At 35.4% G+C, this 25101-nt stretch overlaps 1 protein-coding gene across 2 annotated transcripts; it reads left to right on the top strand.

Moving 5' to 3' along the window:
• The first annotated feature begins 2733 nt into the window (after positions 1 to 2733).
• LOC103502898 (uncharacterized) lies at positions 2734 to 21818 on the top strand. Of its 2 annotated transcripts, XR_007822759.1 has the most exons (9): positions 2734 to 2921; positions 5828 to 6709; positions 7500 to 7743; positions 7850 to 8116; positions 8285 to 8350; positions 8494 to 8547; positions 8664 to 8770; positions 9377 to 9461; positions 21446 to 21818. XR_007822759.1 is itself a non-coding variant. In XM_051088210.1 (5 exons), exons 3-5 carry the CDS (start codon positions 7546 to 7548, stop codon positions 8345 to 8347), a joined length of 528 nt encoding a protein of 175 aa, XP_050944167.1. In that variant the 5' UTR covers positions 2734 to 2921; positions 5828 to 6709; positions 7500 to 7545; the 3' UTR covers positions 8348 to 8351. The 2 variants fall into 2 exon arrangements, 1 of the variants encoding a protein (XP_050944167.1); XM_051088210.1 differs by lacking the exons at positions 8494 to 8547; positions 8664 to 8770; positions 9377 to 9461; positions 21446 to 21818 and having other exon boundaries at positions 8285 to 8351.
• The last annotated feature ends 3283 nt before the right edge of the window (positions 21819 to 25101 follow it).

The raw sequence follows: 25101 nt of genomic DNA on the forward strand, positions 1-25101 counted from the left end.
GTATCCTATGTAAATTGTTTACATAAGACTAAACCATGAAACAGTCACTTTTACGTTATAACGCCGTTTATTGTTTAAAAGTGATTATCTCGATTATTGGTGACCTAAGTAACTTAATCTTAATCTTGAGCTAACTATGAATTCCTGTTCATACGAGATTATCCTTAGATCTGCATAGGTGACGACAACTCTTTAGTGCTAGCCCAATAAGCCTTCCATTTTAGGGGTAAGATCAGATGAATAGCTGGGGACATAAGGTGCAAGACGAAATTCACTCCTACCCGCTTTAGAGTTAGTAGATAGGTTGTTCTCTTAAAAACTGAATCCAAGTCTTGAATAAGGGGCCCACCCTCTCATTGGTCTAAGAGGGATTTGGTTTATAGGTTGGACCTTAAACCAATTGCTCAATAGTGGATCAGTGGGACTTAAGAAGCAAGTTGTAGTCTTAGGGGTAAAACGATATTTTGACTCAGTCAAGATTACGAACAACTTATAAAAGATTAATTTGTTGATCATGGTTATATCAAATGGACACAAATATATCTATAGTTAGTGGAGTGCAACTACAGGACTTTAGTGGAATGGTCCATTAGTTAACGAATGTTGATTAGCTTAGTCTAAAAGAGTTTAACCAGTTAATCTCGGATCATTCGAGCCCATGATTTATAGGTCTATTAGGTTCTCCTACTACCTCATATGAAATAAACTTAGAACAGTATGATGTGGAATGAGTCGAATTGTTCGAATTAGGCAAGGAGAGAGAAACTGACAAGTATATATTATATAGCCATCAGATTTCAGATTAGAGATAGAGCTTTATGTTTAAATGGGATTTAAATATTAAAATATGAATGCAGATTCATACTTGAAAGCTCGAAAATGATGGAAATAGTCAAAGTTGTTGCAATTCAAAATGTTGACTTTTTTACTTTGACAAGTCAAACTTTGATCGAAATATATTCAAATATGATTTAAATCTTAAAAAAATGAATGTGGATTCATGCTCGGGAGGTTGAAATTAGTCAAGATGGATAAAATTATAAATAGTCAAAATGTTGACTTTTGGTTTGAAAAGTCAAAGTTTAACTTTAACCAAATAACAACTTTGCCCTTTGACCAAATTTAGTGGGAAAATCCAACATTTTGTTCGATAATTCCACTAACTATAGTGGGCTAGGTGTTATCATACTATGAAGACATTAAGCCCACTAATGGTTAGTTATAAGTCTCATCTTGAGGCCTTTTAGAAAGCGTTGGTTTTGTTGAAGAAAAATTAGGCTGTTGGTTTTTTTCATTATATTTTCTAAAACCAAAAATTAAAACCCAACTCTATTCCACATATCATTTCCATCTTTTTTCTCTCTCCCGGTTTCCTTCATCCAATGGGTCTCATAACCTAGTTCTGAGTCTAGAGGATAGTAGGTTAACCATATTGGTAGTTCAAGCATCAATCAAAGCTTCGAATGTAAGTTTTCTTAAAAAATCCTAATTTTAAATTAATTTACGGTTTAGGGTTTCTTGTTAATTAAATGCAATTAAAGTAGAATCTCGATCCATTTTCCACTGTGCATGTCTTATTTCCATCACCCTCCTCCTCTTGTGATCTTGGAGGGATGCTTTCTTCATTCGTTGCATTGATTGCATGACACTTAACGACTCTGAGACTTCATCTTGATGATTGCAGGTTTTTAAAAGGAAGTCTGTCAAGGTTTCTAGGTGGATTTCATGTTCCTTTGTTTTATGATCCAATTCACCTCTATTTCTGCTTGTTTCCTTTATCATTGGTCTCATCTTTCATGCGGGGTTTCTTTATTTTCTAATATAATTATGTGGATTGTCTTCTCTTTTTCTCTTTTGGATTTTGTACATTGTGGGTTGTTTTAGAGTGTGATTTATGATCTTTTATTTCTTTTTGATGAGTTTCTGTTTAATTATGTGTAAATTTGAAATGTTGGAGCAATTGGGATTCGGGAAATTTATTATGATTTTGCAAATTAAAACCCTTGGTAGTGTGCAGACTGCTGTTTTCTCTAAGGTAGCACTTCAGATGATTCGATCCGTATATCGAAAGGTATGTCTGGAAAAGTTATGTTTTTCTTTTTCGAGTGTCGGAAGCCAAATTGTAGAGAAGTTTTTTTAACTTTCAAAATTCTAATTTAATGCTCTAACTACTGTTACTTCTTTTTTAGATATAGATTTTTTTCGACGAATTTAAATTCTGATTTTACCATGATGCTTATGCTTAATTTACTTATTAAAATTTGCAGGTTTTTCCACAGTTGCATGATCTTGACCTTTAGTATTATCTTAGGTAATCATTTCCATTTCTTTTATACATACATACTCTCATGCGTGTGTGTGTATATAGATAAAAAATCTTAAGTTAATCGTGAGACACACACTATTTATTTGATATAGGACCCAACAAATTCTAGCCAATGATTAGGATTGCCAAAAAAATCATGAAATTTTATGGTCGTTCTCCAATTTCATGTGTTTTCAACTTACGTGTTACCAAATTGAGTAAAGTAACATTTTTCCTTTTATTGTAAGAAGATTGTAGGATATGCATGGATGCTTGGCCTCTATTAAGCTTTCCATTTTCTAATCCGTTCTCTAAGATTTTATGGTGGAGATTCAATTTCATTCGAGTGGTTCCCAATATTGAGTGCATTGAATATGTAGGCATGGTGTTCTTATAAAGATTACTTGCTCTTGCACTTTGTGGTACAAGGTCTTAGATGTGTTTGGTTACCACTTGCACAGTTGCACTTTCCCAATGGAATCAATTCAAACTTTTCACTTATGGTGATACATCCTTTATAGGACGAGGCTAAAATTCTTCAGTTGGAGATTATTATTATCTTGGTCTTACTTTGGGAGATTTAGTTGGGAGGAGGAGAAACATTTCAAGTTCTTCGGTATGTAATTATACTTTATGCTTCTAGTTAAAAGTCTTTATCAAAATATTTTTAAGTTTTATAACATGTGGAGTAGAGGGATTCGAATCTTTTACATTTTAGTTGAGGATATATGTCTAAATATCAAAATCTTGCTAATTATTCTCTTGCTTTTTGATCGAATTTGGATCCTTTATATAGTCTCTGAGCTGATTCATTTTTCTTCCTTTATTAACATAATATTTCATAGGACGACAATTTTGTTTTCTCATCCTTGTCTTTTTTTGGATTTAACTTGCTTATGAACTCTAGATATTCATGGTGTCAGGTATTTTGGCTATAAGTTTGGAGCTCCATTAGCATAATATTTCATAGGAACGACAATTTTGTTTTCATCCTTGTTTTTTTTTTTTTTTTTTGGATTTAACTTGCTTATGTTCTTTCAGATATCTATGGTGTCTGGGTATTTTAGCCTATAAGTTTGGAGCTCCATTTTCATAATATTTCACGAAAAATGTTCGCCAATAATGTGGTTATAATTAGCACTGCACCATGTGATATTTATGTGTGGTTTGCATGTTTACATAAAGTTATTATAACATGGAAAAATGAAGTAGCCTTGACTATGGATGTGGACTTAGTTTATACTTTGTAAAACTTTCCATTCCCCCCAATTCCCTATTTGAGGTATGTATTTAACATTGTTAATAGGTAAATATACTTAGTGTACTTGTAGCGGCAAAATGACTTGTTCTAAAGAAAACTAAAAAAAATAAAAATTAACACAGTTCAACCAAGTATTAGGGAAGTGACATGGAGTGCTTTGAATCTTTTTTTTAGTAAACAAGTAAAAAAGACTATCACATCTCGTCCTGCACGTGTCCTTAAACTTGTCGTGCAAAACGAAACGCGACTTGACCAATCCTGACACCTCTAATGCAAAATGTCAAAATGCTCGCTTAAATCCTTTAACACCTTTAAATGATAAAGAACACAACCAAAAACATCACACAACGAAAATAACAACACTTCACTTTTAATAACTTAATAACATGCATTCTACAATAGTACATGAAACAAGATCTTAATACAAGACTTAAATAAGAAACCCTAGACGCCTTCATAGTCTTCAACCCTCAACGATCGCTTAGCTCTTCAGTTTGATCGCTTAGCTCCTTACCTTTTAACTGTATCGCTTAGCTTTGATCGATTAACTTTAACGACCACTTACCTTTTTACACGATCGTTCACCTTCAATGATCTCTTACCTTTTTAAATCGATCATTTGGATTTCAACCTAGGGTAGGAAAACTTAAAATGTAAGTCTATGACTTAGTGAGTGATAATTTTTGAAAACCTTTTGGAAATACAATTCATAAATCATTTTCATTTCGTAACACAAGCTCAACGCCTCAATTCAATAAATCACAATCGCAAAACACACATTAGTCATCCACATTCCTTTCCATGAGAACATAAACCATTTCATGCATAGACTACTTTGAAATCCTTTTCATAATCATCAGCATCTTTGAAATTTCATTGGTTCATTTCTTGTTGCCTTGATTGATTATGTGCACATAATAGCTAGCTCTTTAATAGGAATATGACTAATGGTTTACTCACAGACAAAGCATACAATGAAATCACATAAAACATACTTCGAAACCCATAGCTTCACCTTCATAAAACATGTTTTACTTATATAAATGCTCAAGATAAATATGCATAACATAATATCATGCTTGCTTCCTACTATGCATAAAGTAACATGATTCAATTAAAGAAATAAAAAAACTTTTCTTTTTCTTTGAAAATCACTCATGATTCTAGGGTTCTCTTTTTGGTTCAGAACTCTTGACAGTCTATGGTCTTCTTCTCACTAAACGATCTCTGGCTTTTCTCATAGTAAAATCTTAGAACAACTCACTTTTCTTCTAACCTCTTCTCTTATTTATACTAATCCTAAGTTGGACTAGTCACTCTTAATCTCCTCTAATCTTGTCGGTTATTGCCTACTTAAATTTTGAGTCTATGCATGCCACAACACTTGGAATCCAACTCCACTAATTTGATAATTACAAAGCTTTTGACCAACATAACCCCGAGGACTTCTTTAAATTTCCTTTTCTGCCTACAACCTTCTGCATGAACATTTAGCTTTCTACACAACCGTTTACCTTCTTACTCGATCATTTAGCTTTCTATACGATCATTTCTCTTACATGATCGTTTAGCTTCCTATACGATCGTTTAGCTTCTTACACGATCGTTTAGCTTTCTAACACGACCACTTAGCTTTAACCTTCAAACGATCGTTTAGCTTCCAACTAAATCACTTACCTTCTTACATGATTTTTTAACAAAATAATCCTTTAAAACTTTCTTCAAACCTTTTGTTTACCAACAATGACCTTCTTCTTAGGTGCGGGTCTTACAGTCTTCACCCAAGTCAAATAACCCAAATGCATAAAAGGAGAGAAAGATAAGATATCAACTTTATTGTCAGTCATTGAAGCTTAATTTTCTTTTTCCATCATTTTCTAAGTTGATTCTTTTTGTTCTAATAGACTATGTTTATGCATTTTTTCCTATGTAATGGGTGTTTTTATTTCATGTGTGCATCCCTTCTTTGTGTTATTCTAGGTATATTTGTTCTGTATTGAGTTCGTTGGTCGTTATGGAAACATGATAGTTTTTAAGTTCATAGATTTGATTTAAAGTTGACTAAGTTTCCTTAATTTAATTCGTTTATTTTGATTTGGAGCCTATCTATGAAGTTATATTGTGGATTATGTTGCTTTTGTCAGTAAAGTTTAATTTAAAATTTAGTTGTATTAATGTAAGTGGCATTTCAAACTTCAATTACAACTCTCTTTTATTTTTACCTTGGTTTCTTTTGAAAAATTTATTTGTTTGCTTATTAGGGTTCACTTTTGACTAGTTTGCAAGTATTTGAAGAATCTGTGGACCAAGAGATTGATCAAGTCCATTTATGTGTTAGTTTGATTAGATTAGGCCACTCATACATGTATTACAGTTAATTTATTTATTGGATTACTGTAAAACCTTTACCAACATGTGATTTAAATTTTTTCTTATCAATATAAAGATCTTTGTAAACATATGTAGGTAATGTTGAATCATGAATTTTTTTTACAGTAGAAAAATATCGAAATAAGTAAATATATAACAGAAAAATACGTGTTGCGAACAAAAAAGTAGTGACGCTAAAAAGTGTTGACGTATAAGCATTTATTACACAAGAACTGTGTTGTAAGAGCACATTTCTTGACAAGAATTATGTGTAATAAAACGTTAAAACATGACTCAAAATAAGTGTCGTCAATAATAAAAAAAAAATGACATGAATAAACAGATTACCACATGAACAATGACATTTTTTATGTCGAGTTATAGATAACGGTGACACATTTAAAGCATAAATATAAGGGTATTAATGACAATATATTGGTGTCATCTACGCATATTTAACGACACTTTTTCTGAAGTGTCGTTAAATAGGTTATCTTGACAGATGGCTTCAATGTCGTTGAAACTCTTTATGACACAAATTTTGCATCTAACCTATCTCTTTAGTCTTTCCTCTTTGAATTTACTCTTTTTTTCTCTATACCTTCATCTAACCTACTTTCTCAAGAAAACACCTCTCCTCTCTCACGAAGAAGATCGCCGTTGTCTCAGTCTCGTCGTCCCCTCTGTTCGCCGTCACAGCCTGCTAGTCCGCCGCACGTTTTGCACGGCACCGCTGTCAGATTCAAGTATCTCTTTCTCTCTGCTACTCAGAGGTAAAATTTTTCAGTTCATTTGATTCATTATAATTGTTGCCTGGTTGTGGTTGCATTTTACATTACCGAAAGAACCAACATCCTTCAAGGTAAAATTTCATCTTTATGATTATGAAGATTTCTGTAAGGTATTTTTGTAATTACTACTATAGGTACCTTGTATGGTTGTGGAAGTGTTAATCAAATAGTTTTCAATTGTGTGATGAGACGGTGGAAAGCACTTGTGGATTTTGAGAAGAAATCTAAAATGAGTTGTGAGGCTGAAAAGTTTAATATATAAATAATCATGTCGTTATATGTCTGAACAAGAATGAGAGAAGTTCCTTGAAAAATTGTATTTAGTAAGCATCTTATATTTGAGGATTAAAGTATTGATGTAGATATCGATGTCAAAATTTCAATTTTACTATTATTTGAAAGTCTCTTTTTAGGTTGATTTTGAGTTTGCAAGTCGCTGGTTGTTGTTGAAATTGTATTTACTAAGCATCTTAGGTTGTTTTGAGTTTGAAAAACTTTTTAGGATGGAGATAGGTATCATGTTTATGAGTTCAATATTTCTTGATAGGGGAATTTGTGAGTTTGTTATTCCTTAATAGGGGGAATTTGTTGTCATAAAATATAAATCACGATGCTTTAGTTAGGTGATGATTCTTCTTTTCATTTTGCTCTTGAGCAGTTGAATTAATTAGGTTTTTCATTTGTAAAATTCATTATTTGAATAATGTCTTTTCTTAAGTGCATTACTTCAAAATATGGCATATAAATCTCCATGGTTTCTGTGACGTGCTAGGTACAGAGTGATACACCCTTCTCCTTTCCCTTTCAAGTGAGATAAAATGGGTGAGAGGAAGGTGCTTAACAAATACTACCCACCGGATTTTGATCCGTCAAAGCTACCAAGGGTTCGTAGACCCAAAAACCAGCAAATGAAGGTTCGTATGATGCTTCCTATGAGCATCCGGTGCAATACTTGTGGTAATTGCATATACAAGGGCACAAAGTTCAATTCTCGCAAGGAGGACGTCATTGGTGAGGCAAGGGAATCCCTTTTATATTTTTTATATTTTTAACCTAAAAGATGTTTATTCCTTTTGTAATTGATTTTCTGATTTCTCATGTATTTTCTTCCTTTTACTTCAGACATATTTGGGAATTCAAATTTTTAGGTTCTACTTCAAGTGTACCAGATGTTCTGCTGAGCTTACCATTAAAACAGACCCCCAAAACTCAGGAGCCACACGTAATTTTGAACCATGGGGTGAGGAAGATGAAGCTTCTGAGAAGGAGAAACACAAAAGGAATGCGGAAGAGATGGGGGACCCAATGAAATCTTTGGAGAATAGAACCTTGGATTCCAAACGCGAGATGGACATTCTTGCTGCTTTGGATGAGATGAAGTCTATGAAGGTTTTTGTTTTATTACCCTTTGTTTTGTTATTAAGATTCTTGGGTTGTGATTGCTTTCTTGGAGTTGTGGCTTTGAACAAGATTCTAATTTGTTTCTTGATTTTAACATATTCAATTATAAAGTATAGTTTATTTTTTAAAATAACTTGGTGGGTGTTTGTTCTGCAGTTGAGACACGCAACTGTGAGTATTGATTCAATGCTTGTGGCTTTGCAACGAACTGCTGCTTGAAAGGTATGTATAGCACTGCCTTCATGAAAACAGTTTGACATGAAATGTATGTGATAAAATATTGAAAACAGAAGCCTTGATTCTGTCTTTTAATTTCGAGCATCATCTTAACTATTTTAACATATCGAGCAATATACACTTTGCAGGAAAAGAAGTTAGAAGAAGAAGATGAAGCACTGATAAAATCAATAGTCTTCAATGTGAGTTCATTTTTCCTATATGCTTTTCCTCTTCCATTGAAACCATTTACAGTTGTTTGTTTTTGTTTCCTTGGAATTAAAATTTTTCATATGCTTTTGTCAATACCCTTCTGCAGAACTCAACAGTTATGTTAGAAGAATTTCAGATGATGAATTTGATGATGGTAGTCATTCTGTTCAGCATTTGACCAACAATGATATAGCATCGGACTTTAAAGCAAAGGTAATAAAGTAATAAGTGATGTTCTTTTCTATTCCTTATATGAAGGTTTGGATGAATAGTGAACATTAGAGGTGTGAGACATTTGTAAACCGGATAGGGTCTTTGAGAATCTCAACTAATTAGCTTATTCTTAACTCCTCGACATGTTAACTATTTCTGCAGTTTTTAATCAAAGATAAATCTGGTGATTAGGATTAATTTTCAGGGTTGTCAAAACTCAAAAGTAATTTAAATATGCATGAAGATACTATTTGTGCCAACTAAACGTCATTGGAGGCATTCAAACATGCATATGCCTTCTAGAAAAATGCATTTGCCTTTTCTCATAAGCATTTCTATCTAATTGTGAATCTTTAAGTGAAGTATATAGCAAATTGCTACTTGTTTCTTTTTTTGTTTGCTAGCATGAACTTCATTTTAGTGTATATCTTAATTTGCGGAGGATAAGAACTAAAAAGTGGAGTATGTTTGAGACTTCTCCCTGCTATTGAATTTTAAAGTATTTGTATTATTTCTTTGCATGAAGATTGCTATTTAAACCTATTTGTAGCATTCAAATTTGAATGTGCCTTTTCTCATTAGCATTTCAATCCATTTGGATTGCAGAAGCAAAGGGTTCCTGAAGGATCTCCTCATGATCCTACCAGTACTTCAACAAAAGCTGGTTTTCTCCATAGCCGCATGGGTGAAGGTACCCTACCTTTATACTTTTCTAAGGAATATATTGGGAAAATGGTGTGAATGTTACAAATATATACCAATCTTTAATTGATTTGTCCCTTCTCTCAATATTGCGAGAAAAAGTTTTTGGTAGAAGCTAGTGCTGGGTATAAAAAGATCTTCTTTATTCTTTTCTCTCTTCATGAAAGGTTACATTTAATAGGAAGGCCTTTCCAATTCAAAAGTGGGAAAATGGTAAAAGAATAGTTAGTAAGGAACTTTTCAACGATTGTGAACGAATGGAAAGCGTTCTTATAGTTCCTTTGGGAGGGGATTCTCTCTACCTCTTATCCCAACCCCTAGGCTGTTTGTTCTCTCCTTTTTTAATCCTTTCACGTTTCTTATAAGGAAGATTGTTGCTGAGAAATGAGGGGTTCTTATGGGGAGGAAAATCAAGATGATTTTGGTTTGCAGGTGTGGAATTTCAAGTTGGTAGCACTTAGTTTAAGGTAGGAAATTAGAGTTTACAAGGGATTGGGTTACGATCTCAGATGCGTCTTTTTTCCTCTAAACAAGTCAGTTTATATCTGTGCTTTTCTTTCTCAAAATGACCCCATCTTGAAGGGAGGTGAAACAAAGGCATATGGAGAAACTCTTGAAAGGCATCACAAAGATTCACCTTTTATCTTCTCCTTTTGTCTTGTGTTCTGTGGGGATGGGAAGGAAACAGTTTTCGGGAGGATAAGTGGATTAGGGATAACCCTCTTAACTGCTCTCTTCTTCCATGTTTTTACCATTCATCCTCAATGAGGAATCAATCATTTGTTGCTATCTTTCCCCATTCTTTTGATTTTATTGTAGTTTGTCCGATAAGGAAATGGCAAATATTATTGCTATTCTTTCCTTGAATTGGGAAGTCTCGTTGTAATCCAGATGTTTGTGGTTGGAGTTCGTTCAATTGATGGTTTTTTGTGCAAGTCCTCTTTTCTTGGCAGTCCTCCGTGTGAGTTCTGGGTTTTTGCCTTGTTGCAGAAGTTAAAAATTATCAAGAAGGCTAAGATTTTTTACTTGATATGTTATCCACATAATAGTTCACAAGTTGGATTGGGTGTTGAGCAAAGTGCCCAATTTGTCTGGTTTGTGGTCTTACGTTGTTTGTAGGAGGGAGGCAAAAGATCTTATTCATATACTTTTGAGCTGTGATCTTGCTTATTTGGTTTGCAGTTGGTCTTTGAGGAGTTTGGCCTCGTTTTGGCTAGATTTCGTGATAAAGGTTGTTTCTTGTGGCAAGTCATGTTGTGTGCTCTTTTGTGGAACCTTTGGGTTGAGAGGAACAGTAGAGTTTTTAGAGGGGTTGAGAATTCTTTGAGTGGTCTTTTTCCCTTATTGAATTTAATGCTTTGTCGTGGGCTTTTGGTCGAATCTCCTTCTTGTGGGTCTTCCTCGTTGTTTACCGGTGTATTCTTTCAAACTCTTTTCTATGAAAACTTCTTTATTCATGAATATATCTATCTATCTATATCCATACTATATATAAAAGAGACTAGGATGAGAGAATCTTTACATCCCTGCTTTGCTTGTACAATTCTTCATAATTCGTATTATGTCCTGCGTCACAATGATTTGAGTCGAGGTGGTTACATGTGAAATGGTGTATTCTTTTATGTATCGGTATGATCTAGATCATTTTTTTTCTTTAAAGGGACGAAGCTTCTTTATTAATAAGGGACTCAAAGTATAATCGGGGGAGTCTTAGGGGGATCGGGAGGTGCACCAGACATCTCAACTAGGTTGAGACACCCCCTTAGCGCCAAGCATCATATCCCAAAAAACATAAAGGCAAAAAACCGATGGAGGAACAATAATAATAACTTCCAGCCTATTACAAGGGTCCAGAAAAACAGGAAAAATGTGGCCAGAATAAACAGAAAAGGACCCAATAAAACAATCTCAAAATTAAAAACTTAAAAAAGGCCGATCCTTCAAAACTTCGAGGCTTCAGACTGTGAAATCTGCAATGCAGTGGATCTGTTGCAGCAACGGTTAGTCTTGATTGAGAAAAACATTCCAGTTGAGGTAAATATCTTGAATGGAATAATTAACGAACTCCTTTTTTAAGAAACAATATCATAAATATGAAACATTACGATTTAAAGTAGAACATTTTGGAATGGACATTAAATATATTATTACTTATTAGTTATAATCTTTTAAATTTTTTTCTCCATGCACTAAAAATAAACTATAAATGTCATGTGCATCACTTGTGTTATGTACTAGTATATATATGTGCTATGGTAAGGATATTTATTTTTATAATATTTTTGTAGTTATTGTGTCAAGAAAAAATAATAAAAAATCTCTTCTAATCCCATTTCTCTCTCCTATTGGTCCTCAACCCACGCTCACCTCTATGAGATTCCTAGGTATAGAATAAAGGAGTATGGCGAAAATTAATATGGTTTTAGTTGGGGGCATTTTAGTAAATAGTTAGTTAGGTCTTTTTGCTACGTATAGTAGGAGGGGTGGGGAAAGGTGCGAAGAATTTTGTCTAAGGTTTTTCTAATGGGGGAATTTGGAAGAGGATTCTTCGCCTTATTGAATATTTGAGATATATTGTCATTTTTTCTCAATATTGTGTTTAGGATCCCACCTAACAAGAATTATCTCAAGAACAAAAGGAGGAACTCAATAACAGTTAAAGAACAATCAAATATGAAAATATATGAAATATATGCCGGAATACCACAAGAACAACAAGTAACAAGCAACCCCTGGCCTTTTGAGAGGGCTGGACTCTCCCCAATTTCCCAATCAAGTAAATCCCACTACAAAATTCTTCGTATCTTTCCCTATTCTCATCTCTTTCTGTTTATAGCAAACATAGCCTAACCATCTTACTAACTAATTTCTAATATGCCTCAAGAGAGCCATACCATTACTCTACTAATAATCCACTATTTTCCTATCTAGGGGTTTTGCAATACTCCACCCTTCGAAGATAGCTTGTCCTCAAGGTATGCTTACAAAATACGATCACAAAAGATTAAATTGGCAGTTCTTCTTTTACAAACTTTGAACTCTCTACCTGACACATGCCTTCTCCGTAGAATTTGTCTTATGTTTAGCCTTGAAATTCCATTGAATTGGATGATTTCACTTGCAGGCAACCCATTAGACAACCCTAGACTCCATAAACTCCCAAAATCTTCATTCTTCTCACATGGCAAGTGATTCCAATTAACCAGCTGTACAGCCTTCAGCCTATTTCCACGCCACTTGTCAATGTACTTTAATATGAAGCTCTTCTTCTCTAATGGGCTAAGGCCATAATCAACTTTATGCTCCTATACCCAATTCAGTTTCAGGGCCTATACACCATCTTCCCGAGAGTTACCAATGAGCTTCAGCCAATTCCGTTCCATTAATCCCCTTTCTTCTTTCTTTATGAGGGCTGCATTTCCCTCTTTTCAGCATCTCATGTCTGGCCCACCACCCATATACCCATAGGGATTCAACTTCCTTAAATAAAGTCATTAGACTGTTTTCCTTTGAGAGATAATGGCCGCCTCCACCAATTTTGTAATCAGCCCATTAAGCAACTTTTTGGCCCACTTTTGATTAGATTCTTTTCCCAATTGCCTTTGAACGTGGTATGATCTAACTATTCTCATCCGGGATGTTTACATGTGCCAATCCTTCTCCCAGCCTCCAATTTGTTTTTCCAGCCATTTAATACAAACCCAATCTTCACAAAAAGTTTGAGCCCCAACTTCTCCACATAAGCAAATATGGGCCTCTTCATTCAGTTCCAAACTTCCAGCCCATTAAATAAACCAGAATTGCCACTGCAACAGTATCTAATTTCTGGCCCCACCTTTTAACACTTCACGTGGATAGGAAGACCTTCTTTGCAGATCTCAAGGCATCCTTCATGAATATTTCTGGTCTCACTTGCTGCTTCGTCGCATCTGCATTCCGACAAACTCCATTCGTGCCATAGATCAACCACAACCATTGCACCACTTCTCCATCTCCTCTTCACACCATTGGTATCCCCAGATCCAATCTTTCTTCAACTGCCTCAGTTTCTTTCCTCCAACACAACTTTTATTCATCACCACCTTGATTTTCCGTTGTGGCCCAAAATGATTTCATTCGCCAGTCTCTTCGCGATCCCTCTACTAATTCCAGTGCCACTTTCTTCCTAATCATTCACACTTTCTATTTTCCTCTAATGACCCTGATCGTTGACATTTGTTCGTTCATCTTCTCCATCAAATACCCTCCTCTTTCCTTTCCTAGTTTGATATAGCTCAAACGCCACGAAAGAATAGCGAATCAAGTACTGTACCTCAAGAATCTAATGGCCCCATGTACACGATCCACCACCCAACATAGCTTCTCCAGTGAGCTGTTTCTTTTATATTCATCGACTCTATCTTGGTCGAGTTCATGGGTATTGATGATTTGACAAGTCTTCTTTTGTTTCCTTCACTACCATTGATTGTCAATGAGAGCTCCTCTATCGTTTCTTTGTCTTTCGATCTCCTCCCCTTCTTGTTAGTGTTGTTCGTCTCCTCTCCAATGCTTCTGCCTCCTCTGTTCGACGTTTCCATATTCCACTAGTACTTATTTTCGACCATCTCACCCTTTGCCATCGGCCATGGGTATGCTCGATTAGATATGACTTCCTCTTCTCTCCATCTTTTTCATGGCCATTCTTTGATTCCTTCATCTTCCAGTCACTGTTTCGTTTTTCTCTTTCTCCACCACTGTGGAGACCCCATCACCTCTTTTTGTTTTCCTTTTTCTTTTTTTCTTTTCTTTTGTTTCCATCGAGTAGCATCCGCCTTCCCTTTCAACTACCTTCAATGGTGATTTCCTCTCCATTAAGCTTGCCACCTTCCCTTCTTCTTCAGTGCCTTGTGACTTTTGTGAAAATCTTTCCACAGACAAGCTTTCGATTGTAAGCTCATGGGATGTTTCAAGTTCTGCTCTGTTCACTAGCTTTTTAAGTTTTTCTTTTGGTATGGTTCTTTGAACTTCAATATTCAAATGTTTCACACGTTGAACCAGGGACTGCAACATGTCTTTGATCTCATCCCTGTCTCTATCAAGATCATCCAACCTTTCTTCCATCATTTCTTGAACCCTTTTCTTTTATTCTCCTCTGGTTTCTTGCAACTTCTTCTGGATTTCTCGTTCAATTATGTCAAGAACAAAGGATGAACTCACAGTTAAAGAACAATCAAATATGAAAATATATGAAACGTATGCTAGAATACCACAAGAACAAGTAACAAGTAACCCCTAGCCTTTCAAGAGGTTTAGGCTCTCCCCAATTTTCCAATCAAGGAAATCCCGCTACAAAATTCTTCATTCCTTTCCCTGCACTCCTATTTATAGCAAACATAAACTAACCATCTTACTAACTAATTACTAATATGTCCCTCTTGAAAGCCATACCATTATTACTAATAATCCACTATTTTCCTACCTACGGCTGCAGTAAATATATCTTTATTTTAGTGTTCTTTGGTGTGTTCTTTTGTTCTTGAGTCTCCTTGTTAGGTGGTATCCTAAAAGATTGGTATTAGAGCCATCGATTTGGATTGTAAACGGACGATGAATGTCTTGTTGGAAAGTACGAGGGATGTTAGATCATTGCAACAAAAACTTGCTGTATCACTACAAAGGGATAAAGAAAAAGAAGAAAGCAGACTAGCAACCAAAAAAACTGAGGAAGAAGAATCAGCCAAGAAAGGGTCAGAAAAATAGGGAACACTCATGGTGGTTATTGAATATGAAACCTCCCATCAGATTACAAATGGAAACTCATCTATGGAAGGATCTGTACAACCATCGCAAGGCATCAAGGAAGAAGGAAAGGTATTAAGTCCTCTTGAAGGGAAATCCCACTGAAGATAGTAGGGAGGGAAGGTGGTTTCGATGAAATTTGGAGGCGTAAAGAGAGAACCACTAGTGAAGAGTCTCTCAGATTGTGAATTTAGGGCATGGTTGGATAAATGGATGTGTTTTTGTTGCAACATCTACTCCCACGACCACTGTTGCAAGGTAAGGGAGAATTGCGAACTGAGGTTTATCATGAACGAAGAAGAAGAGATTGAGGTTTTGGCGTATTTGGGTGAGTAAATTACGACCATGGATGAAGAAATGCAATTGGTAGAATTGACTTCATTGGAAGTACCGGGTAAGATAGAAGTAGCGCTACTGTCCATTTTGGGATTTTCTGCAAAGGGAGTGATGAAATTGCGGGGTTGGGTAAAGGGCCAACACTTGATAGTGTTGATTGATAGCATAGCAACCCACAATTTTATCCACCAACGATTAGTGGACGAATTGAACCTACCCATTATAGAAGAGTCAAAATTCGGGGTGACAATTGGGGATGAAACAATGCGAGAAGGAAGAGGCATTTGTAGAAGAGTTGAAGTGGTTTTGGTTGAGATAAGTATTGTGTGGCCAATTTTTTAGCGATTGAATTGGGAAATATGGATGTAATTTTGGGAATGCGTGGCTACTCATGATGGGTTCATGGGGATACATTGGCCGTTCATGACAATGACGTTTAGGGCTAGTGGAATGTAGTGATTGTTAAAAGGGGACCCATCCCTAATGAAGGTTGAATGTTCATTGAAATCACTCGCCAAGACATAGGAAGAAGATGATCAAGGATTCTTAGACGAATTTCACTATTCGGAAATTGAAATAGAAAGTTGAGTGGAAGAAACTAGTGAAAAAGGGGATGGTGAAGAACTTTCGTTAATTCCGAGCATTGTTGGAGCAAAATGAAACTATCTTTGAGTTGCTGAAGGGCTTGCCTCCAAAAAGGACTACTAACCATCATATCTTAACTCTGAAGGACAACTAATAAATGTTAGATCGTACAAATATGGATATATCCAGAAGGCTGAAATTGAGAAATTAGTAATGGGAGATGCAATAGGCTAGGATCATTCGACCGAGTTGGAGTTCGTTCTCGAGTCCGGTACTCCTGGTAAAAAAGAAAGAGAGGGTGGTGTTTTTGTGTTAACCATCCCAAGTAACAGTAGCGGACAAGTTCCTGATACCAGTGATTGAAGAAATTAGATGAATTACATGGGGTTGCTGTCTTCTCTAATTTAGACCTGTGTTCAAGGTATCATCAAATAAGAATGAAAGAGAGCGATGTAGAGAAAACTGCGTTTTGAACTTATGAGGGTCACTATGAGTTTTTAGTTATGCCATTTAAGTTGACCAATGCATTGGCTACCTTTCAATCCTTAATGAATCATGTATTTCAGCCGTTCCTAAGATTTGTGTTGGTTTTCTTCGACGTCATTTTGGTCTATAGTACGGATATAACTGAAAATGAGAAACATCTTAGGGTGGTCTTTTAACATCCTCAAAGATAATAAATTGTTTCCGAAATCGATAGAAATGTGTTTTTGGGAATACGAGGATCCAATACTGGGGCCATTAGATATCAAAAAAGGGGTGGACGCAGATGGTGAGAAAGTAAAAGCTATGATTAGCTGGCCACAACCTAAAGATTTGATAGAACTACTTGGGTTTTTGGGGTTAACCCGGTATTTTAGGAGGTTTGTGAAGGGGTATGGAGATACTGCAACCCCATTGACCAAACTGCTACAAAAAAATGTTTTCAACTAGAACGAAGAGGCAACCAAGGCTTTTGAACAATCAAAACACACCATTGAAACACGCCATTGTAACAGTCCTAGTGTTGGCTATGTCTGATTTCTCACTTCATTTCACCATAGAAACAGATGCATCGAGAGTGGGATTGGAGGTCGTGCTTAGTCAGTATGCTAAACCCATCGCTTACTACAGTCAGAAACCATCACCTAGGGCCCAAATGAAGTCCATCTATGGAAGAAAACTTATGGCAGTAGCGACGGCAGTGCAGAATTGGTGACATTATTTTTTGGGCAGGAAGTTCAAGGTGATATATGACCAGAAAGCTTTGAAATTCCTCATGGGTGATATCTACAGTTCTGTAAATGGTTAATGAAATTATTGGGTTACAACCTTGAGATATTATATCAAGCGGGGCTGCAAAACAAAGCGGTTGGAACTGACAGTCTTAATGGCCTCGAAGAAGTGTGGAAGGATGAGGAGATGTAGAAAATAGTGATGAAATTGGAAGTGGACCCTAAGGGAAAGCCAAATTATCAATGGGTGTGAATCAGCGGCTATTATACAAAGGGAGGTTAGTACTTTCTTATACCATCTCTATTACACACCTTCCATGATACTGTCTTAGGGGGACACTTAGGTTTTCTTCGGACCTATAAGAGGATGAGTGGTGAACTACATTGGCTAGGAATGAAACATGAAATTAAGAAATATGTAGAGCAATGCGAAATTTGCTAGAGAAACAAGACTGATGCTACAACCCTAGCTGGCCTCTTACAGCCGCTGCCCGTACTTGAGTTAATTTTGGAGGATTGGACCATGAACTTTATCGAAGGATTGTCGAAATCAGGGGGACCCAATTCCATAATGGTTGTAGTGGCAGGCTTAGTAAATTTGACCATTTCATCTCACTTACACACCCTTTCACAGACAAACAAGTTTTTGAAATTTTTATTGAGAGACTGGTAAGTAAGCATGGGTCTCGAAGTCTATCATGGTTTGTGATAAAAGTAATTTATGGAAGAAGTTATTCTCAACCATGAGTACTACCCTATGAGAAGCACAACGTTCCACCCCCAGACGGATGGGCAAACAAAGAGTGTCAACTGGTGTTTGGAAACTTATCTTTGCTGTTTCTGCAATGAACAACCAACTAAATTGAATCAATACATTCCATGGGCGGAGTTGTGATATAATACCACATTTCATGCGTCATTAATGTCTATCTTGTTTCAAAGTGTGTTTGGCAGACCACCACCTCCGTTAGTGTCATATGGGAGCAGAAAATTAGACAATAATAACCTATCATGGGTTGGTCTAGTGGTAAAAAGGAGACATAGTTTCAATAACTAAGAGGTCATGGATTCAATCTATGGTGACCATCTACCTAAGAATCAATTTTCTACGAGTTACTTTGACACTCCAATATTGTAGGCAGGTTGTCCCGTGAGATTAGTCGAGTTGCGCCTGGACACTTATTGATATAGAGATTTGGTGATTAATGCCTTGAAGGTAAACTTGGTGATAGTTCATAACCCTAATTCTTTGGAGGTTAATTGCACACGGATTCAAGTTCCTTCTCTTTCAACTGGGTCAGTTCCTCAAAGATCTTGTCATCCACAATTTAAATATTCTGTTTTTTACTTACCTTCCTCAAAAGTAAAAGTTTTTAGAGGCTTTCCTTGCCAAACTCCAGACTCTCCATCCAAGAAGAAATGTGACTCAAATTTCGAATCTCCTTTTATTATGAGTAGTGTTGAAGATGATCATTTGGGGAAGCTAGATGAGTTGGGGGATCATTCTTTGAAGGAACCCTTAGAAACTAATCTCAATGATTTGTTATAGAATAGAGAGAAATTGAATGATGGTAATTAAACCTCCGGAAACCCCTCTCAATCTAAGCTTTGGGAAATTTCGGGCATTTAAAGTCGATAGTAGAAAAATGCAAACTAGTTTTCGTTTGAGATCTGATTTTAGTCACCTTTGGCTTAGTAATTGGTTACTTTGCAAGGTTTGAATGCAATAAAGAGATCGGGATTCAAGTCTCTTATAACACTTCATTGAGAACTAGTACCCCTAGATTCGTTGAAGAAGTTGGGCTCGAGAATTGTCTACCGATTGATCAATCATTACTTTTTAGCAGTTTGTGGTTTTGATCTTAGTGAAGTTTCAGCAAGGATGGCTGTTGTTCTCTTGCGTCCCCTCTTTTCTCACCTTGAAGCTTGTTGTGGGCAACATATTTTCCATGATAAGATGCTGAAGATTAGTGTCAAAAGATGTATACCTACAGCAATCAAATTGCTGAAATATTTTTCCAAGGTAATCAAGAAAAGGAAGCCTCCAATATCATTATGAGGACTAGAGCTGCACCATTTTAAGCAACAAAAGTACACTAATAGCTGTTATGGAACTGTTGATGAAAATGCATCGGCAGTTCAAAGATTCAAACTGAGAATTATGCATCAGTTTCAGATTCTTTATCGATTTTGTTGGTTTCAGAGGTTATTTGAGTATTGGATTATTTTGGCAAGATAGTTCTGAGGCTGCCGGTTTGCATCTTCTTGGGTTTTTCTTTCACCTTTCATCTTGAAGATTTGGGCAGGCAAGATTTTAGATTCAAATGGGTTCCTTTTGGGAGAGATTTTAAGTTTTGCTTTGTATTTAACTTTTTACTGTTGTTTTGTCTTATAAGTGGTTTGTTTAACTTGTTCTTTTTGGTTGGAATTTGTTTTTAGGTTGCCATCATTTTTACATTGTCTAAGTATAGCCTTTCTTTTAGTCTTCGAATGTACACCCCTAACTCTCTTTGCTCTTAGTATAATACTTTTGTACCTTGTGCTTAAGTCTCATTTATTATCTCATCAATAAAGAGGCATGTTTCCGTTTAAAAAAAAATCTATATTTTAGTGTTATTTGGTGTGTTCTTGTGTTTGAGTCTTCTTGTTAGGTGGTATCCTAACAATATTCCCTTTTGGGAGAGATTTTAAGTTTTGCTTTGTATTTAACTTTTTACTGTTGTTTTGTCTTTTAAGTGGTTTGTTTAACTTGTTATTTTTTGTTGGAATTTGTTTTTAGGTTGCCATCATTTTTACATTGTCTAAGTATAGCCTTTCTTTTAGTCTTTGAATGTACTCCCCTAACTCTCTTTGCTCTTAGTATAATACTTTTGTACCTTGTGCTTAAGTCTCATTTGTTATCTCATCAATAAAGAGACATGTTTCCGTTTAAAAAAAAATCTATATTTTAGTGTTATTTGGTGTGTTCTTGTGTTTGAGTCTTCTTGTTAGGTGGTATCCTAACAATATTTCCTTTTCCCGTTTTTCCCAACCTTAGGTTGTTGTCCGCCTCCCACCTCTTTTCAGTTTTGAAAAAGCTAAAGCCATTTGGGATTACTCTTTTCATTGGTTGCTCCCTCCACTTTATTATATATGTAATATAGGTGTAAAGAAATCGGGTGGTTATTTCACAAGGTCCGTCAACCTATGGAGCTCCACCAAACAGCCATTGTTAGCTGCGGTGTGAGGTTGGAAAAGGGATAGAGTGTGGTAACATGGACATCTCATCAAGTAGAAACTATAATCGAAACCTTGAGGGCTGTTCTTATGTTAACACCACGAATTTTGACTATATTTGAAAAGCTTCTTCAACCTCTTGAACAAAAGCATCTACCGTGGGGTTCTCCTTTTTTTTTTTTCCCTTTAGTTGATCGGTAAGGGGAACAGATATTACTAGATCTTTTCTGGTACTCTATTCAATCTTGAGGTTCCAACCAAGTTGATCATGTGTCGAATTCCACTAACCGGTGCAATCATGTTGTTACTCTCTTTACAAGTATAACATGTTACTACTGTTTCAGGCTATGGTACATCTTTCTAATAAAGATCTTTCAAGGCACTCTCAATTCCCTCTTCTTTCTTTCATTTCTTTTCTAGCTTAAGAATGTACAAAGTAAGGATTCAAACCTTTGGGTTTATGCTTTGTCATTTGAGCTATCTCATATTGGTTTTATTTAGTATTTTAACATGGAACACTTTTCATTCGTACTACCATTGTTAACTCATTACAATTAAGAAAATAAGTAAAATAATAGTCTGTGTGAGAGATGCGATTGCATCAGTTGAGTTGATAAATGGATTGAGTGCTCAAATTTTGATGTGTTTGCTCTTTTGTTACTTTATTGAACAGGTGATAACATGGAACACTTTTCATTCGTACTACCATTGTTAACTCATTACAATTAAGAAAATAAGTAAAATAATAGTCTGTGTGAGAGATGCGATTGCATCAGTTGAGTTGATAAATGGATTGAGTGCTCAAATTTTGATGTGTTTGCTCTTTTGTTACTTTATTGAACAGGTGAAAATGGCAATGTTGGGACGTCTACTGATACGAAATTTGTTTTGAAATCTTTTCCGGTTATAGTTTCTAAAAAAAAAAAACCAGAAGTGACTGCTCGGGTGGAGAATAAACAGAGCTTGCAACTTCAAAGTAATTATACCAAAACTGGACTTGAGTCATTGTGCCAATACGACAGTGACGAGGATTGATATGTTATATCATATTGTGTTTACGAACTTTAATTTGATGTAAAAAAGTAATATAAAATTGTTATTATTAACTTCTTTTTTTTTTTGGGTAAAGTATTGATGGCATTGTCCCCCAGGGAATATAATACTAAAAATGTTAGCATGAATTTTTTTTACCTTTAAACAACTCATTTATTTTGCCATTTGTACTTGATCCAGTTACTGTGACAAGTTAGTGCACATTTAAGTTAATCCAGTTGAGAGTACGAGTAGGTTAACTGTATGAAGATTGGATGAAGTATATTAATTGGCTATATAATATATAAGGAAAACTATATCTAAATTCCTACATACCCACTAATTCCCTGACTTCTCAATTTAATTGGAAACTAAATTTCCCCCTTTCCACCATCTCTCACATATAATAATTATTTTAATAAAATAATTTACAACATTTTTGTCGATTCGTGTGAATTCTAATTTCTTTATTCATAATATTTGTCAATATGTTAGTAAAATTTAGTTATTGGACTATTAAAGGCTCGTTGACCCACTTATATTAGTTGAGTTCTCCATCACAAATGAATTATTGGAGTACTTGATTCACAGTGATTCGACACTTCAAAGACTATTTTAGCAGATGGTTGTGTATGATCTTTTCTGTTCAAATATAAGATCCTAGCATTGGCTTTATTGTCATTTACATCCCTTAATAGTATGTAATGGACTAAAGGACTATTGAAAAGTACTATGTAGATCAACCAAATCACGTAAAATCTATTGGTTGTAAATGGATCTACAAGAGAAAACGAAACTAAGCCAGTAAAGTACAAAATTTTAAGGCTCAACGTGTGGCAAAGGGTTACATCCAAAGAGAGGGAGTAGAATATGAAGAAACTTTCTCTTCCGTTGCCATGCTTAAGTTGATTAGAATACTCTTATCCATCACCACTTTTTATGATTATGAAATTTGGCAGATGGATGTCAAGACAACTTTTTTGAATGACAATCTTGAGAAGAGTATCTATATGGCTCAACTAGAGGGGTTTATAGAACATGGTCAAGAACAAAAGGTTTGTAAGCTTCAGAAATCCATTTATGGTTTGAAGCAAGCATCTAGGTTTTGGAATCTAAGATTTGATACTGCGAAAAGTCTTATGGCTTTGAACAAAATGTTGACGAGCCTTGTGTTTACAAAAAGGTTATCAATTTCATTATAGTATTCTTAGTTTTGTATGTGGATGGTATTCTACTTATTGGGAATGATGTAGGTTATCTTACTGATATCAAGAAATGGCTAGCTACGCAACTTCAAATGAAAGATTTGGAAGATGCACAGTATGTTCTTGGGATCTAAATTGTTCGAAATCGTAAAAATAGAACACTAGTCATCTCAAGCATCTTATATTAACAAAATGTTATCTAGATATAAAATGCAAAATTCCAAAAAGAATATGTTACTGTACAAATATGGAATTCATTTGTCCAAGGAACAATATCCTAAGACACCTCAAGAAGTTAAGGATATGAGAAATATTCCTTATGCTTCTGCTGTAGGAAGTTTGATGTATGCAATGTTATGTACTAGACTTGACATTTGCTACTTAGTAGGGATGATCGGTAGGTATCAATCCAATCCTAAACGTGATCACTGGATAACTGTTAAGAATATTTTAAAATATCTTAGAAGAACAAAAGACTACATGCTCATGTATGGTAATAAGGATTTGATCCTTACTGGATACACTGATTCTGAGTTCCAATATGATAAAGATGCTAAAAGCCTACATCTGGATTAGTATTCACTCTAAATGGAGGAGCAGTAGTGTTGAGAAGCGTAAAGCAAACTCGTATAGTCGATTCCACAATGGAAGCTGAATACATAGCAGTTTGCGAAGCAACAAAGGAAGCAGTATGGCTAAGGAAATTCTTAACAAATCTGGAAGTTGTTCCAAATATGCATCTTCCAATCACTTTATACTGTGACAACAGTAGTGTAGTTGCAAATTCACGAAAACTTAGAAGCCATAAACGGAAAAAAATAATCAAACACAAGTACCATCTTATGAGGAAAATTGTACATCGTAGTGACGTTGTAGTGACCCAGATGTCTTCTGAGCAAAAGATTGTTGATCCTATTACAAAAGCCCTCACGACTAAAGTGTTCGAGGGTCACCTACAGAGTTTAGGTCTACGATGTTTGAAAACTAGGATAAGTAGGAGACTTATTGAACATGTGCCCTAGTTTATTATATTCATATGTTTATTGTACTCATATGTATTATTCTCTCTCATGGTTAAATTCAAACATTATTTTATCCCACTAGGAATTTTAGTCCAAGTGGGAGTTTATTGGAATTTATGTTCGAAAACTCATAGTTTGTAATCATATTCTATTCAATGAAGTCGTTATTGAGAAATTGAATATTATAATCTTAAATCCAATAAATTAAGATCCTAAGGCTATTTTAAGTAAACTTGAACTTTATAAGGAGACATAAACATGGATTAAGTTCGAGTATAGCCTAAATAGTCTATAGTAAATGAATAAAGGTTGGATGCCTTATTCAAAGAAACTATGGATGCGACCCACTTTGTAGTTAGTACAAACAAGGTGATCACGAATCGTTCATGTAAAGACATGAAAGTGGGGTCATCCCATGTAAAGTGTTTACATAAGATTGCTCTTATAACGTCGTTTACTGTCTAAAACTGACTATTTCGATTATTGATGACCTAGATAACTGAACCTTCATCCTACGTTAACTATGAACTCTTGTTCACACGAGATTACCCTTATATCTGCATAGGTGAGGGCAACTCATTAACATTGGCTCAATAAGCCTCCCATTTCAGGCGTAAGATCGGGTGGATAGCTAGGGACATAGGGTGCAAGACGAAATTCACTTTTACTAACTTTAGGGTTAGTTGATAGGTTGTTCCCTTAAGGACTAAATTAAAGTCTTGGACAAGGGGCCCACCCTCTCATTGGCCCGAGAGAGATTCGGTTTATAGGTTGGACCTTAAACCAATTGTTCAATAATGGATCAGTGGGACTTAAGGAGTAAGATGTAGTCTCAAAGGTAAAACGATATTTTGACCCAACCGAGCTTATGAACATGTGAAGGATTAACTAATTGATCATGATTATATCAAATGGACACAAACATATCTATAGTGAGGGGAATATAACTACGAGATTTTAGTGGAATGACTCGTTAGTTAATGAATGTTGATTAGCTCGGTATAAAAGAGTTTAGCTAGTTAATCTTGAATCGTTAGAGCCCTTAATCTATAGATCCATTAGATTCCCCTGCTAGCTCATATGGAATAAACTTAAAACAGTATGATGGAATGAGTCGATTTAAGCTAAAAGAGAGAAACCGACAAATATATGTAATATAGCCGTCAGATTTCAGATTAGAAATAGAGTTTTATGTTTAAAGAGAATCTCAATATTAAAGATATGAATGCAGATTCATACTT

This window comes from Cucumis melo, chromosome 8 (assembly GCF_025177605.1).
Source record: "Cucumis melo cultivar AY chromosome 8, USDA_Cmelo_AY_1.0, whole genome shotgun sequence".
Classification (NCBI taxonomy): domain Eukaryota; kingdom Viridiplantae; phylum Streptophyta; class Magnoliopsida; order Cucurbitales; family Cucurbitaceae; genus Cucumis; species Cucumis melo.